The 16857-nt window shown below is 58.5% G+C and overlaps 1 protein-coding gene across 2 annotated transcripts; it reads left to right on the forward strand.

Annotated features, from left to right (window-relative positions):
- Positions 1-755: 755 nt before the first annotated feature.
- On the forward strand, positions 756-16388 carry SIDT2 (SID1 transmembrane family member 2). Of its 2 annotated transcripts, NM_001024530.3 has the most exons (26): positions 957-1172; positions 2827-2948; positions 3217-3381; positions 3482-3527; positions 3942-4043; positions 4141-4224; positions 4958-5057; positions 5252-5317; positions 6217-6310; positions 6651-6703; positions 7426-7497; positions 7628-7708; positions 8743-8849; positions 9142-9215; positions 9303-9369; positions 9912-9985; positions 10132-10255; positions 10489-10606; positions 11404-11540; positions 11734-11842; positions 12072-12148; positions 12323-12369; positions 12638-12743; positions 13396-13506; positions 14742-14855; positions 14928-16388. In NM_001024530.3, the coding sequence occupies exons 1-26, from the start codon at positions 990-992 to the stop codon at positions 14988-14990; spliced, it is 2496 nt and encodes an 831-aa protein (NP_001019701.3). In that variant the 5' UTR covers positions 957-989; the 3' UTR covers positions 14991-16388. The 2 variants fall into 2 exon arrangements, with proteins under 2 accessions (XP_059730662.1, NP_001019701.3); XM_059874679.1 differs by lacking the exon at positions 3942-4043 and having other exon boundaries at positions 756-1172; positions 14928-16384.
- Positions 16389-16857: the final 469 nt, after the last annotated feature.

Below are 16857 nucleotides of genomic sequence, written 5' to 3' on the forward strand. Positions count from 1 at the left end.
TGGCCGCTTCAGGGAGGCGAGAGGGTTCCTCTGGCGGTTCTGTCTGGGCTCCCCCTCCGCGGGCAGTTTCCTAGTTCTTAGAAATTTTTCTTTTCTTAGGATCATTGGGAGGAAAAAAAAAAAAGGCCCAGGAGTGTTCGAGGTAATGGCAGCGTTGAAGGGGTGAGGGTAATCGTTATGTTTGAGAAAGAGAATTTGTCAACGAGAATCCAATTCTTGAACATCCTTCACGGAGCTATCCATCTAATCCAAAGTGACCTTTCAGAGACGGGAAAGATAATGAAAGGGGAGGCGGCAATAGGAGAGGAGTGGGAGAGGGCCTCCAGCTGGAAACCGGCGGCCCCTTTAAGACCCAATTCGAGCCCTGGCCCTTTAAATCCGTGTCAGTTTCCCCTGACGTCAGCGGGCGGGCCGGCAGTCCTGCTGTTTACCGCCCCGCGGCGTCGCTCACTCCCCGGAGTTCTGAGCGCTGAAGCAGCCGCGTCTGCCCGCCCTTAAAGGGCCGGCGCCCGAAAGAACTGGCGGCGCCGCGCGGCGTCGGATCGCTACCTCCTATCACGCCCCTCGCCCTCAGACTCTCCGCCCCTTCGCGGCCGGTCCGGCCACCGGCTTCCCCTCCCTCCCTCGCTCCCCCTTTTCCCCGTCGGCGTCTCCAGGCTCCCAGCAACCAGCTGCCTCCCGGCTGTCACATCCCCGGCGGGCGCCCACCGAGTCTCCGGGCCGTGTTCGGCCCCTGGCGAGCTGGGGCCCCTTCCTGAGGCCCGTCACCCTTCCCCCGGCCCTCCAGCCCCCAGCCGCCCCGTCCCCTCCCTGGTCCCTGAGAGCGCGTCTGCGGCTCCAGGGAGGGGACGCTTCCTAATCTCAGGCCGGGGTTAAAGTTCTGGTCCTGGTGAGATGCTGGAAGCTGCGGCCCAAGCCCCAACCCGCCCTGGAGGTGTCCTGTCGCTTGCCACCGCCGCCGCCGCTGCCACTACCACCCTGCCGGGGCCATGTTCGCCCTGGGCTTGCCCTTCTGGGCTCTCTTGGTGGCCTCGGTCGAGAGCCATCTGGGAGTTCTGGGGCCTAAGAACGTCTCGCAGAAAGACGCGGAGTTTGAGCGCACCTACGTGGATGAGGTCAACAGCGAGCTGGTCAACATCTACACCTTCAACCACACCGTGACCCGCAACCGGGTGAGGGAAGGGGCTGGGCTCCGGGCTGGTGGCGAGTGGGGCGAGCCAGACGACCAGGGCTCTGTCAGTTCCCAAGAACAGCGGCCCCTCTGGGTTTTCCAGAACCACACTGGACCCTCTTGCCAGCAGTTTCCTCCTGTGCTGGGGATGTTTGTTCTGAAGCTACACCTGGACGGGTTTCTGAAGTTGCCTCATTCCCCCCTTCTCTTTTTGATCACTTCCTTTCCATCAGCTGTAGTCTGAGCAGGACTGGCCTTGCTCCCTACCCAACCCCCAGAATCTTGACAGTGCTGTGGGTCTGGGAGCAAGGAAGCAGGTTTGCTACTGGGCTTGGCCCAGAAAACCCCAAGAGGATGAGACTGGCCCAAGCTGAAAGACTCTGCCCAGGGGTTGGGGCTTGCTTATGGCTGAGACTCCCTGGGGAAATGAATGCAGGACTTTCCAGGCTGCTGTAACTGCTGGGACCTTCCCAGCCCTCATCCTCCCTTGGAAAGCCAGATGGCCTTGTAAGTTGAAGGTGGTGGGGATACAGCCAACCCCAGGGTGGGTGGGAGGGGAGAGGGAGTTTGCCTACCGTGGAGAAGCTTCCCCACTCTGATTTCTCTTTCATTTCCTCCCCACCTGTGAGCTGAGCACCCGGCACAGCTGGGTCTGGGAAGTTCAGACCCAAGGTGGGGCTGAAATTGGGAGAACTCTTGCCCCAGCCTGGCTGATGGTCTCCGACTCAGCTCTTACCAGGACTGGATTTACTAAGAAATAGTGGAGTTCAGAATGGGAATCTGATTTTTTTTTTCCAGAATAGGGAGGTATTAGGTTTTGATGACAGGCCAGGATCTGCCTTCAGTGCTTGGTTCTCTGAAGTTTGATCGCATCCAGCTTAGAGTCCTGTCTATGTTTGCCCCCATATGTGAGGTTACCCATAAGTGGGGTTACCCTGAGGGCTGTGGCCTCTACCCCTCCGGGGAGTGCTGCCCTGAGTTTGGGTTTCAGCAGCCCAATAACAAGCATTCCCAAGATTCATTTAATTTTATTCTTTTTCTTTAAGCTCTGAGTGTCCTATATCCTTTCCTTCATAGCGCCAAGAGTGGCAATCTCTCCATTTTATAGAGGGGGTAAGGTGAGGCTCAGAGATATGAAGTGACTTTCCCACAGCCCCAGCCCTTGGTCGGAGCTGAGGATAGAAGTTGGCCTTCTTGGCTTTCGACAAGTCCTGTTTCCCCACCTCCCTGTTTGTGGCCTGTGGCCACCAGATGAGTTGTGGAATAGCAGATTTCCTGACTCACAAGGAAGGAGGCTGCAGAGCACCCCAGGTCTCCATTGTGATTCCTGTCCTCTCTTCTAAGTCCCTCCTGGACGCTGGGGGCCGCTCTGGCAGAAGCAGTGTGTGTGTGTGTGTGAGTCGCTCAGTCGTGTCCAACTCCTTGCGACCCTGTGGACTGTAGCCCGCCAGGCTCCTCTGTCCATGGGATTCTCCAGGCAAGAGTACTGGAGTGGGCTGCCATTAGGTGTTTCCCCCAGCCCAACCCGGATGGGAAAGCTCAGAGTGGTCTGCGGAGCGAGGGCAGAGCTCACGGTCTCTGGAGCCATGTGCTCCCCGTGACAGAGTTAGAGCCAGCACGGGCTTGACCGAGGTCCGTCTCCATGTGCCCTGTAGACGGAAGGCGTGAGAGTGTCCGTGAACGTCCTGAACAAGCAGAAGGGTGCTCCTTTGCTGTTTGTAGTCCGCCAGAAGGAGGCAGTGGTGTCCTTCCAAGTGCCCCTGATCCTCCGAGGGCTGTGAGTAGGACCTGGGCGCTGGGTCGGGCTGGGGGTGGGTCTTCTCAGGCCAGGCCTTGATCGGAACCTCACCCGGACCCTTGTCCAGGGCCTCTAACCACCCCAGCACTCCTCTGTTTCTCCTCGCAGTCCCCTAAGACAGGAGGCTGGTCAACAGCAAGAGGGCCAAGCCAGCTTGTCAGCCTCGCGGGGGTGGGGTAGGGAGGTGGTGGGACCGGGGTGGAGGAATGGAGGGCCTGTCAGGTCCTGACTCTGCCTCGGGCCACAGGTTCCAGCGCAAGTACCTCTACCAAAAGGTGGAGCGAACGCTGTGTCAGCCCCCCACCAAGAATGAGTCCGAGGTCCAGTTCTTCTACGTGGATGTGTCCACCCTGTCACCAGTTAACACCACGTACCAGCTCCGTGTCAGCCGAATGGACGACTTCGTGCTCAGGTCTGCAGGGGAGAGGGAGGGGGCGTGCGGGACTGCCCTCCTTCCCAAGCTCTGGGAGTGATGGTGTTGGGGCGGGGGATGGCTCTTCTCTGCCCCACAGGACCGGGGAGCCATTCAGCTTCAACACCACGGCAGCGCAGCCCCAGGTAAGGCCTCCCTGTCTACTGCCTCTCAGGGGGAGAAATGGGGAAGCTTGAGCTTGGGGGTGGGGGCGGCCAGCAGTCTTTGCCAGGAGTTTCAGGTTGGCTGTACTCTCCATGGAGAATTCTATAGAGATGGGAGCCCTGGTCCCAAGGTGGTGGGGAACAGATGGCCTGGGAGGCGCAGAGACATGGGCTTGGACGGCCATCTCTCCTATTGCCTCCTGGGTGCTGTCCTGCATGCCCAGCTGAGGTTGAGGGGAGCGGTGTGTGGGAAATGGCGCTGCTGCTTGTGGTCAGGGCCTCTCCCTGCAGAGTCTGCACTGCCCGACCCTGGGAGGATTCACACCCTTCCCTTTAGAGGGGCAGAGAAAGCATCCTCACGGGATGGGGCTCTCCCTGCCCTCCCTGTACCCTCAGTACTTCAAGTATGAGTTCCCGGAAGGAGTGGACTCGGTCATTGTCAAGGTGGCCTCCAACACGGCCTTCCCTTGCTCAGTGATCTCCATCCAGGATGTGCTGGTGAGTCAGCAGCCCTTTCGCGGCGCGCCAGGCTGCTGAAGAGAGGGGGCGGGGCCCAGGACCCTGTCCATCTGTCTCTGCCCTCCTCCCCCTGCAGTGTCCCGTGTATGACCTAGACAACAACGTAGCCTTCATCGGCATGTATCAGACGATGACCAAGAAGGCGGCCATCACCGTGCAGGTAGGAAGTGCACGTGGCCCCATGGGGGCACCGCCAGGTGGTCCGCCTCCTCAACCTTGCTGCTTTGCCCCTGCCCCGTCCCTAACCTGCCACAGGGCTGTCTTGGTGTGTCAGTCCCCAAGACGTTGGGTCCCCTGGTATTTACAAGTATTGAATCTCAATCCCAGTGGCCTCTGGGGATAGGAGACAGCAGAGTACCCTTTATGGCTATCACATCTGCCCCATTCCCTGCAACTGGCTGGTGATGAGGGCTGCTCTTGGCAAAGGCTAAAAGCTGTGCTGGGGCCAGGGAGGGGGAGGCATATGTTCACCTCATGACATCTCGTTGTGCAGCTGATGGAGGTACCATGATCCCTCCACTTTTTCTTCTGACTGATGCTCAAACTGCAGTAGGGCCCCCATGGCTTCCACAATGGTGGGCATACCCACATTTGCTCACCTGGCAATAATTTAGGTGCAGGGTTTGGGCTCTGAAGTCAGATGATCCTGGCTGTACCACTTACTGGCAGTGCGACTCCAAGCTAACATCCTACAGGGATGATAGTACCTACTCGTGAGGATCTTTGTGAGGGTTAATTAAGATAATATATATGCCAAGCGTTTAGCATAGGGTCTGTTCAGAAGAGGGTGGGGATGGTGATGACAAATGGTGACGATGATGTGATGACAACAGTCTCATCACACCACCATCGTCCTCACCACCGTCACCCTTATCACTGTCATCGTCCTGCAGCGCAAAGACTTCCCCAGCAACAGCTTTTACGTGGTGGTGGTGGTGAAGACTGAAGACCAGGCCTGTGGGGGCTCCCTGCCTTTCTACCCCTTTATAGAAGGTACATTTTGTGCCCTGGGCCTGGCTGGGGGTGGAGAGGGCTTGGGCTCTTCCTGGGAGGTAGAAGAGCCTGCATGGCTGGTGGATCTGTTGGGATATAGGTTTTTGGCCCTAGACTCGTCCAGGCCTGATCCCACCAACTCTACCCAAGCTCCAGGCAGACGCTCGTTTGCCATTTTGCCATTTTACTTCCAGATGAACCGGTCGATCAAGGGCACCGCCAGAAAACCCTGTCTGTGCTGGTCTCGAGAGCAGTCACGTGTGAGTGTGGGTGGCTGAGTGGGGATGGCCTGGCTTCTGGCTCCTCTTTCAGGCCTGGGGTAGGGAGTGTTTTCGGAATGGGACGGGTGAGGAGGACCTACCCGAGCAGGCTGACAGGGTAGGAAGGAGTGTTCTTGGCAGACTTCATGATGAGAGCACGGTGAGTGCCAGTGTAACGCACTTCAGAGCATCCATGAGTGAAGAGATTGCGGGACTGAGTTCTATATCTGTGTCTGCCTTTATAGGCAGGGTAATCTCATTGAGCCTCAGTTTCCCCATCTCTATAACAGGAGTACTAGAATCTGTTAGTCTCACTAAGTCGGTTCAGCAAAACTGGTCGGTCCTACAAAATTCGTAGGAAACTTCCCGGCCCTTTAGTCAGGCTCAAAAAATATTTACTGAGTGATTGAATAGAGAGCCCTTTGTAAAGTGGAATGTATAAGGTAAACGTAAGAGATTGTGACGGGAGGGGAAAGCAGCTGCCTCGCCACGCAGAGTCCTCAGCACGTTGTCTGAAGCCCCTTCTGTGGGCTCAGTACCTGTGCTCCACCTGTGGTCGTTGGGGCGCCCCTGCCTAGAGCCTGCTGCCCTGAAGGGTGCCGAGGGCTTTGAGGAGCCCAGGACGGTCTCTGTGGGAGGTCAGGGTGGAGAAGGCCTCCTAGGGGACACAGCGCCTCAGCTGTGCTTTGAAGATTAAGTCAAGGAGAAAGAACTAGAAGAGAAAGTTCTAGTAGAGGGAGGTGCTTGAGCAGACAGGAACCATGTCGAGTCTGGTGTATTGTCTGCACCGGCTGGGCTATTCCACCAAGCGGAGATGTGGGAGAGATGAGGCTGGGCCCGTGTGACAGGCAGGCTTGGAAAGCGTTGGTCTGTTTCCCTGCCCGCTCCCCTCCCTACAGCGGAGGCCTACGTTGGCGGTATGCTCTTCTGCCTGGGCATATTTCTCTCCTTCTACCTGCTTACCGTGCTTCTGGCCTGTTGGGAAAACTGGAGGTAAAGTGGAAACGCTGGACCCTCCCCTGCTCCGGGGTGGGTCAGGCAGGGGATGGGGGGAAAGTGACCTGGCCAGATCTGAGCGCCCTCCATGGGGCAGAGAAAGGTGGGTCCCTGTGAGGGTCTCAGGTCCCTGGGCCTCTCCTCTGGAGACCAACCCCTCCCCCTCAACCTTCTTCCCCAGGAGGGAGACCCCCATTGCTTCAGGCCTGGGAGAACCCCTGGGGTCATGGAGGGAGGCCAGGGCTGTGGGATGGAGAGGGTGGAAGGCGGGCCAGCCCAGCAGAGGACTGCGCCTCCTCCTCCCCTTCTGGTTTGCCTCTGGATTCTGTCCCTGCAGGCAAAGGAAGAAGAGCCTTCTGGTGGCCGTGGACCGAGCCTGCCCAGAAAGCGGTACCTGCAGAGGGTCTGGGTGGGGAGGGCTCTCTGCTTTGTGGTGTGGAGGGGATATCGGTGGATGGTGCCCTTGGGGGCTGGAGGAGGCAGGGGCTTTGGGATGTTCAGATAGGGAGTAACAGCACAGGTGGAAATGGGGCTGGGACGGAGTGCCTCTTGGTCTCTAACACGCCCGTGTTAAAGGCCATCACTTGATTCACTCCGTGCCTGGGTCTGTGTACCCGGTCTGCCACTTCAGATAACTCAGCTCACCTTGTCTGGGATTATTAACCTTCCGTTCTCTTTCCCTTTCTTCTCTCCTGCTCTCTCTATCTTCCCTCCTGCTTGGGACCTTCTCTCTCAGCTTCTCTTCTTGGTAAGCTCCAGGCGCTGTGGGCAGAGGAGCTGGCATCCAGAGTGGGCGGGAAAGGGAAGTTTTTCAGGGAGGTCTGTGTGGGACCCAGGCTGGCGATGCGGGCCTGTCCTTGCTGCTGGTGACTTAGATGGTCAGTTCCTTGATGTTGCAGTCTCTAGGGAGGACACAGGGGGTGAATGTTTCTACTGGGGCGGTCGTGGTGGTGGCGGGAGGGCACTGTGTTTGCTGGAACTATAGCCGCTTGTTCTTTGCTGCCACCGTGGTCCTCAGCATCTCTCTTCTCTGGAGTCTTCCTGCCCTCTTGTCCCTGGCTTTCAACCTCTCTCTGCTGCCAAGGCTAAAGGTCCCTGACTTCTCCCTGCAGGTCACCCTCGGGTCCTGGCCGACTCCTTTCCTGGCAGCTCCCCCTATGACGGCTACAACTACGGCTCCTTTGGTAGGTGTCAGCGCCCAAGCTTGCTGGTCACCACCTCCAGTGGCCTCCTCAGCGGCCCCCGGGGTTGGGTCCAGGGCCACCTGCCCTGAGGTCTCTGCTACCGGCCTCACCACTTACGATTCCCCTGCAGAGAACGGTTCTGGCTCCACCGGCTCCACCGACGGTCCGGTTGACAGTGCGGGCCCCGGGGACCTATCCTACAATTACCCGGGTGAGTGGGCCAAGTGCGGGAGGGCTGTGTGACGTCGGGCTGGTGCTAGCTGCTGTTGCGTCTTCTGCCAGCTGCTGGAACCAGGGAAGGGCTTGCTGTCTCCCTGCCTTCTCCTCCCTCATCCCTTCCTTCTTGGCCCCCGCTTCCCCGCTAACTCTCCCTTTCCTTTGAAGGGCACGACCAGTTCAAGCGACGCCTCCCCTTTGGCCAGATGCGGCAGCTGTGCATTGCCATGGGTAGATGTGGGGAGGGTGGGCGCTGCTCTGCCAATCAGCTCCTGCCAGGGCAGTTGACTGGAGCCAGGAGGCTCGAGGACCAGAAAGATGCTTTGTGCATGGCTTGCCCGTCTAATGCCGATAATTGCTAGCTCGTGTGTCTTTTGAAATAGGCAGGCACTGGCCCCTGATGCTGGTGGGCTTGCACACCTGCCATCCCCAGGCCAGATGTTGGTCAGCTGTTGTGTTTCCCAGCGCCTCTCTTGCTGGCCTGCTGGGGCTCGTGGGCAAGGGTGTTATGTCTCAGCCTCTGGGGGTTTTGGTCAGCAAGGTTGTGGGAGGAAGCTTCTGATGACGTGAGAAAAGAACAGGATGAAGTGGCTGGTGCTCTTCTTGGAGGCAGCCTGCCACCCTTGCCTGCATCCCAGGGCTCACTGGGTCTTTTCCCAGCGGGGGCCACGGCAGTGTCTTCTCAGAACCCACACGACTGGGCCTCTTCTAATCAGCATGACTTCTGCTGATTCAGTCCTGCTGCTCATGTCTGGGGCCTGAGGTCTGCTCAGTGTCCTGGCCTGGAAGCCCTAGCCCAGTGAGGGGCAGGGCTCGAGCGTCCCTGCTAGGCAGACTGTTTGCCGAGCCCGTCCTGGCTCCCCTCCAGGACTTGGGAGCCCCTGATGCCTTCTCCCCAGGCCTGAGCCCACCTCCACCCCCACTCTGAGCCCACAATTTGCCTGGTCCCACCACCTAGAAATTGTGACAGTTGCTGCAGATCTTGGGTTCAGTGCCTACCTGGTAACCCTTTCCCGCTTTCTCCCCCAGACCCCCCGGGCACTCGACCGCGACTGGACTCCATGAGCTCTGTGGAGGAAGATGACTATGACACTCTGGCCGATGTCGATTCAGACAAGAACGTCATTCGCACCAAGGTGTGAGCCCAGGAGGGCTGGCCCTGCTTAACAAGGAAGCGAGATTCTGTGTTCAGCCCCGCATAGGCCCCTGCCCCCACCGCCCCCTGCCCGTGGCATGTTAGGAAAGCAAAGGGAGAGAGATCTGTTAGGACAGCATAGCTTCTGGAGAAACTGACTCGGCTCCCAGGCCTCTGGACCATCCGAAACCCTGGCCAGTGGGAAGGAGGTCCCCCTTGTCCTCCTCTACTGGGGCAAGAGGGCCTTCCAGGGTGGTGGGGCAGGGGGCTCACTCCAGCTTCTCCCCACGTAGCAATACCTCTATGTGGCTGACCTGGCACGCAAGGACAAACGTGTCCTGCGGAAGAAGTACCAGATCTACTTCTGGTGAGCGGGTGGGGTGGGTCAGGGTGGTGGGGTCTCGGGCTCTCTTTCTGGGTGCTGCCAGCTCACCAGCGCTCTCCCACTTCCCAGGAACATCGCCACCATTGCCGTCTTCTATGCACTTCCCGTGGTACAGCTGGTGATCACCTACCAGACGGTGAGCGGGCGGGGCCCATGCTAAGTGCCTCTGAGCAGCTGCCACAGACTCTGGGGCGTTGCCCAGGCAGAGCCTCCCAGCCTGAGGCTCTGGAGCAAGCCCAGGTCCTAGGGTTCCAGTCCCAGCTCTGCCTTACCACCTGGGTGGCCTTGAGCAAGTCCTTCAACCTCCTTGAGCCTCAGTCAGTTCATCTGCCAAATGGGGGGCAGCATGCTAGCCCTGATGGCACCTCCCCCAGTTTGTGGGGATTTTATGAAACGGAAGTGGTGAGAAAGTAAGTCTCAGTTTCCCTTCCCTCTTCTCTGTGCCGTGGGGCAAGAGCCTGTCATGGTCATGCCTCAAGAGTTTTCAGCCACACCTAGCGAGGAGGGCAGCGACTGTGCTAGAAGTGGGGCTCGCTGGTGTTGTGGGCACACGCCTGCTGGCCGAGGTGGCACCCCCCCATCCGTTGGAGAACCAGACGGGTGGTGCACAGGCTGTGGCCTGAGTCAGGAGAGTTAGGAGCTCCCTCTCACCCCACCCTGTTCTCGCTCCCACTGCAGGTGGTGAATGTCACAGGGAACCAGGACATCTGCTACTATAACTTCCTCTGTGCCCACCCGCTGGGCAACCTCAGGTGGGAATCATCTTGCGATGCCCCCTTTTCCCATCTCTTGGTGAACCGGTGCAAGGGGCAGGGGCTCTGTGAATGCCCACCTCGAGGGTGGGGAACGGGCCTGGGGCCTGAGGTTGAGACAATGCGTCCCGTGTCGCCCCTTCCAGCGCCTTCAACAACATCCTCAGCAACCTGGGGTACATCCTGCTGGGGCTGCTCTTCCTGCTCATCATCTTGCAACGGGAGATCAACCACAACCGGGCCCTGCTGCGCAATGACCTCTGCGCCCTGGTGAGCAGCACGCCTGCCCCGCCCACCCTGGCCTCACTCCAGACCCTTGCTAGCAGGCATGGCCCTGCCCAGCCCAGCCCAGCCCTGCCCATCAAAGCCCAGCCCTTCCTGAATCACTCTCTCCCTGGCCCACTCCTCTCCCGTGATCTCCCTCTTCAGGGCCCCTTCCTTCCTCCTTTCCCACCTCACTGCCTCACCTTCTCTCTCACCCTTCCCTTCTCCCTCCCCAACAGGAATGTGGGATCCCCAAACACTTTGGCCTGTTCTATGCCATGGGCACGGCCCTGATGATGGAGGGGCTGCTTAGCGCTTGCTATCACGTCTGCCCCAACTACACCAATTTCCAGTTTGGTGAGTGGGACCTCCCGCTTCGCTGGCTGAACCTAGAACAGGGACCTGCCTGACTTTGCCCTCCCCACTCACTGGCAAGGATTGAGATCCCCAAGATGCAGCTGTGTAGGAGATTCCAGGGCTGGAGGATTTGCGTGAACCTACACCTTGTTGTTGCTTACTTTCTAAATCTTGTCCGGCTCTGCAACCCCATGGACTGCAGCACGCCAGGCTTCCCTGTCCATCACTATGTCCTGGAGTTTGCTCAAAACTCATGTCCATTGAGTTGGTGATGCCATCCAACCATCTCATCCCCTGTTACCCTCTTCTCCTACTGCCTTCGATCTTTCCCAGCGTCAGGATCTTTTCCAATGAGTTTGCTCTTCGCATCTGGTGGCCAAAAGTATTAACACTTTGGCTTCAGCATCAGTCTTTCCGGAGAATATTCAGGGTTGATTTCCTTTTGGATTGACTGGTTTGATCTCCTTGCAGCTTAGCTTGTAGAAAATAGGTGTCTTAGTGCCATTTCATGCATCTGTCAAGTCTTTTCTATGGAGAAAAAGATAACTAAGACACACTTCCTAATCTCTGGGTGCTTGGACTGAGTTGTCCTTGTCATCAGGGGAAGTCAGACTGTGGGTGACAGCCCCAGGGGCAGTAGTGTGGCGTGGGAGGGACAATTAAGGAGCCAGGGTTCAAGTGCCAGGCTGCCACCAGCTCTCGCTCCGTGGCTATAATGAGGTGTGGGGGCTGGGGTTCCATGCTGGGGCTCAGTGGAGGTTTCTGCAGCTCACGGCCACATCTGTTCCTCTGCCTAGACACGTCGTTCATGTACATGATCGCGGGGCTCTGCATGCTGAAGCTCTACCAGAAGCGGCACCCAGACATCAACGCCAGTGCCTACAGCGCCTATGCCTGCTTGGCCATCGTCATCTTCTTCTCTGTGCTGGGCGTGGTGAGGCCCCGGCCCACTCTGCACACACCCCTGCCCACCACCCCTGCCGGAGAGACCCCCGCTCCCTCCCTAGGGTGCCCTCCCAGCCTGGCATGGCTGCCAGCCCAGCTTCTCCAGAAGAAGGGCAGGGTGGGGCGGAGGGAGGGGGCTTTCCCCTGCGCCTCCTCACCCTTGCCCTCGGGTGCCCCCACAGGTCTTCGGCAAGGGGAACACAGCGTTCTGGATCATCTTCTCAGTCATCCACATCACTGCCACCCTGCTGCTCAGCACACAGCTCTATTACATGGGTCGCTGGAAGCTGGGTGAGAGCTTGCCCAGGGCCTGCTGGGGTTGGGGGCCTCGGGGACCTGGCCTCACAGGAGACTTTGGGGCTCTGCCCTCTCACGGAGACCCCGGAAGAATCACCGGGCATGGAATTCATGAGGCCTTGGCACAGCTGTGCCCCTGAAGGCCCTGGGCCCTGTCGGCTGGCACAGCACAGGGGCCGGGACAAAAGGGTGCCGGGCCTTTGAGCAGCTTCCCTTCTCGCAGACTCAGGGATCTGCCGTCGCATCCTCCACGTGCTCTACACGGACTGTATCCGGCAGTGCAGCGGGCCTCTCTACGTGGTACCTGCCCAGCTCCCGAGCCCCTCCTCCTCTGTCTGCACTCCTTCCTCCAGGGGGGGTAGGGGGTGCGGAGCAAAGCTGATTGCCAGGGGTGGGGCCCGGTAGGGGCTGCTGACTCAGGCCTCCCTCCCCTTCTCACCAGTCTCTCAGCCCCGTTTCTCTGCTTCCCTCCAGGACCGCATGGTGCTGCTGGTCATGGGCAACATCATCAACTGGTCGCTGTGAGTCCAGCCATCACCTGCGTCCCCGGGTGGGGTGGGCAGCTGCGGACTTGGCCAGCCGCTGGTTCCTCTGGGGGCTGTGGACAAATATGGGCACGAGAAACGGGGGCCCAGGAGACAGGTGTGGGCCCCTGGGGTTCTAGAATCTTCTGTGGGCCTCTGAACCCCACCCCACATCCTCATAAGACACAGGGTAGGGGCGGGGTGAGGGAAGCCCCTTCCTTGCTCTCCATCCCCTGCTTCACCAGCTGGCCCTCCCTCCTGCCAGGGCGGCCTACGGGCTCATCATGCGTCCCAACGATTTCGCCTCCTACTTGTTGGCCATTGGCATCTGCAACCTGCTTCTTTACTTTGCCTTCTACATTATTATGAAGGTGAGCGGGGAGGGCTGAGCCTGCCTGGGGCAGCACCGGGAGGGAGGGGGAGTCTTTCTGTCCTTCTCCATCTGTCCCTCTCCATCCACTGAGTTTTGAGGAGGGGAGAGGCTAGTCCCTTCCACTACTCACCGGAAGCCCGCCACATCCTCAGACTTGTTTCCTGAGCCCCTTCTGTAGTCTCAGTACAGCCCACGAAACTGGTAGCACTTCAGGACACAGCTGGCAAGAGTCCAGTTCTGCACAGAAAAGGTTGAGGATGTGGGGCTCGCTGAGACTGTGGTGAGCTTGGGTCTCGGAGGGCCAGGGGTTTCTACAGGGCCCTTGTGCCATCCAGTGTGAGAGGAGGACCCAGCTGTATCCCCTGGCAGACAGGGGCACATGGAGGCCCAGCCAGGGTGGACCTCAGGGGTGAGGGCACCCGGCTGCCAGCGTGGGGTCAGGTGAGGCTCTGGGGTGATGGGATGGATCCGAGAAGGCTTCCTAAAAGGTCCATCCTGAATGCCTGGGAAGCATCCTGAATGCCTGGGAAGCGGCTTGAAGGGCAGGCAGGAAGTGGGGCGGGGCCTCAGGCCCGTCTCCCACCCCCACCCCCTCACCCCCATGCTACGGTGAGGCAGGGCCTCAGGCTGATCTCCCCGTGTTCCCCCAGCTCCGGAGCGGGGAGAGGATCAAGCTCATTCCCCTGCTCTGCATCGTCTGCACCTCGGTGGTCTGGGGCTTCGCCCTCTTCTTCTTCTTCCAGGGCCTCAGCACCTGGCAGGTGAGTAGTCCTCCTGCTACAGGCTCATCGTGAGCCCACAAACAGGTCTCTTTTCAAACCTGTTTGTGAGCATTGCCAGTGCTCTTTAACAGCCACTTTTACATTTAATCCTCCTGACACTGACCATGTCAATGGTGGAGGTATCCCCATCTTACTAATGCGGTAGCCGGGCCTCAGACAGACAAGTGACCTGCTCAGGGTCATACAGCCAGTGGTGGCACCGCTGGGGTTTGAAGCCAGAGATGTCAGGTTCTTCCCTCTGCTCATAGGGCACCTGCTGTGATCAGAACTAAGTCTGGCATGATCTCTGCCTTTGAAGCAATTTTATTTTTTTTTGGCTACACAGCACAGCTTGTGGGATTTTAGTTCCCTGACCAGGACTGAACCCAGGTCCTAGGCAATGAGCGTGCAGAGTCCTAACTAGACCACCAGGGAAGTCCCCTTTGAAACACTTAAAATCTAGTTCCCAGCGACAGAAAGACTGTGAGTTCCTGGCTTGTCTCTGCAATATGATCCACAAGATGAAGGGTAACAGGGAGGACAAGTGAGGGGATGTGCAGGAGGCAGAGGGCAGAAAGACTTCTGTGAGTTAGGAGGTCCAGGAAAGCTTGTTAGAGGAGGTGGACCTTGCTCTTGGCCTTAAAGACTCTGTGGCCCAGAGGCACCATGACTTGAGTAATGAGACAGAGGCAGCTTTGGGGTCAATGATGCATTCGCTTGGGAGCGAGTGGAGATGGTGAGCTCCTTGAGGACAGACCAGGTCTTTCTTGATCATCTCTGCAGCCTCAGTGTGTGGCACAGACACAGTCCAGCCAGTGTTGGCTGGAGATGGGGGAGAGAGCATGGAGGACCATGAGGTGCAGGTGATGGCTACTGTTGTCCTTGGGCAGGTTTGTCTGATCTGACTTGAGTGTTTCAGACAGAAAGTGAGCTGGAAGAAGCCCTGGAGGACTGATTGGTGCAGGGGGCGAGGTCTAAGGCAGGGAACCAGTTAGGAGCCTTTGGTGACCTGCTAGCTCTGCAAGGGCATCAGGACCAGTGCCCTTAGGGAGAAGTTTGCAACTAAAGGCCAATTCTTAGATGTGGGAGATAAGGCAAGGGGTGAGCCTGAAAGAGGGTGCTCTCTGGCCTGAGGCTGGAGCTAGCATCAGAGGTGCCCTCCAGCAGATGGAAGTGGGTCTGGCTTGGCCTCGCCCGGGCAGTGTCACCAAACAGCTCTCCCTATTCCTCTCCAGAAAACCCCCGCAGAGTCGCGGGAGCACAACCGGGACTGCATCCTCCTCGACTTCTTTGATGATCACGACATCTGGCACTTCCTCTCCTCCATTGCCATGTTTGGGTCGTTCCTGGTAGGTGGGGGGACTGGAGAGGGGGCAGAGCAGGCCTCCCATCCCCTGTTTGACTCCGCATCTGCCCTCCAGGTGTTGCTGACGCTGGACGACGACCTGGACACCGTGCAGCGGGACAAGATCTACGTCTTCTAGGGGGGCTGGGCCCCCTTGCTTCTCTCATGGAGCCCCGAGCTCCTCTGCCTCACCGCCCGAAGGTTCCATAGTGCCAGGGGCCTGAGTCCCAGCCTGCCGCCCAGTGCCAGGGGCTGTGGGACAGCGAGGTCCAGCCCAGGCTTGGGCCTGGGACAGTCACAGGGTGACCTTGAGCCTTGCTCCTGCCCTCTGCCAGGGATGAGGCCTGTGCTCCTTCAACCCCGAATGTTGGCCAAACTGCTGCTTTCTTCTCAGTATTGGGGCCTTCCACGGGTCCCAGTCCATCAGCTGTCCGATTGTCGTTCTGCAGGAGGAAGGAGGGAAGCGTTGCCTGCCCATTTCATGGCTCGCGTTCTGGCCATCCTTCCCCTTCCCCCTTGGCCTGGACCCAAAGCCCACCCTTCTTGCCCGAGCTTCCACTCCAGGGCCCGCAGTCTGGGGCCTGATTCTCTGTCCTGCACCAGAGTTCACTCCACTTCTCCTGGGTCTGCGCCTGCCTGCCATCACTGCCCTCTCCGGTCAGCCAGGATGGATGCGGCTGTCAGATCTGGGGGGCTGGCCGGCTGGTGCTGGGCTTTTGGTGCTAAGGCCTGCAAGGGATCCTGGGCAGCGCTGCCGCCTCTCTCTGACCTGCGCTCAGGGCTGGTTCTTTAGCAACAAGGGACAAAGCCTGCAGCGTGGGAACCGCCTGTGATTGAAGAGCTGAATTCGGAGGTCTTTCATGTGCCGTCAGCCCCCAGACTGATGATGGCACCCAGTGACTGATGTTGGCAACCAGGATTGGAAGGAAAAAGCAACTCAGTCCTTTCCTTTCTTCCTCTTTCCAGGCCCTTAGTCCTGCCAAGCCCCACTTGTGGGCCTTCCAGTGCCATTTGACACTGCCCAAGAATGTCCAGAGGCGAAGGAGGGGCGCTACAGAGAGCACAGCTCCTCCACGGCCGCAGGAGCCCCAGTGCCTGTCTTAGGGGCTCAGGGAAGGGACATGCCCTTCCCCTCTGTGTCCCTGGTCCAGCCTCACTCTGGGACACAGGGCTGGCTTCTAAGTTTCCGTCCAGTCTTCAGCCAAGTTCTGTGTTACACACACATGCACACGTATGAAACCTTGCGTTTACACTGAGTTGCCCCAACTGTGGTTCCCCTGGCCGCTCTTTCGCCCTACTTGGTCTGTTCCAGATGCCAAGGTTGGGGAGATCAGGTCGGGCCTCGGCCTTGGGGATGGGAATGTGTTTTATTCTTCTCAACTTGTTTTTATAGCTCTCCCTCGGGCTGGGGAGGGGCGGAGGGTCTGGATCTTTTTTCAGAGCTCCGTTTAATGTCTGTTTCCATGCTATGGTTGCATTTCTGTTTTCTATGAATGAGTTTGCATTCAATTAAAGAAACAACCAGATGCAGTCCTTGGGCCTGTCTCCTGCCCCCTCTTTCTGGATGGAAGTGTTGAGAACAAGGGCTGGGGCCGGGCTCCTCCATTTCCCAGGTCTTTGGTCTGCCATTCTCTTCCAAGCCCCAGACCTGTGGGGAATAGTAGTCCCTTGACAGCCTCATGTTTTTTCTCTCCTGTGAGCAATGGCATCAGTTTAGTCAACCTTTACCAGAGGCCTGCTCTGTGCTGGGCGCCGTGAGTGGAGAGGATCGTGTAGGGAAAAAGCCATAGCTATGCCATTTCACCTGGCAGATGGGGGCAGCCTCTGCCCATCTGGTTCCCAGCCACCAGTCAGGCCAGCTTCACTTCTTAGCTGAGTCCCTCTCGGCTCAGCAGGCTGCAGGCACAGGGCAGTGCTCCCTCACCTGACTTGAATGGACAGGTGGTGCTTAGGGAACCCGAGATGGAGTGTATGGTGGGGGAGTGCCCACCGCGCAAGCTCCAAAA

This window comes from Bos taurus, chromosome 15, assembly GCF_002263795.3.
Source record: "Bos taurus isolate L1 Dominette 01449 registration number 42190680 breed Hereford chromosome 15, ARS-UCD2.0, whole genome shotgun sequence".
Taxonomy (NCBI): Eukaryota; Metazoa; Chordata; class Mammalia; order Artiodactyla; family Bovidae; genus Bos; species Bos taurus.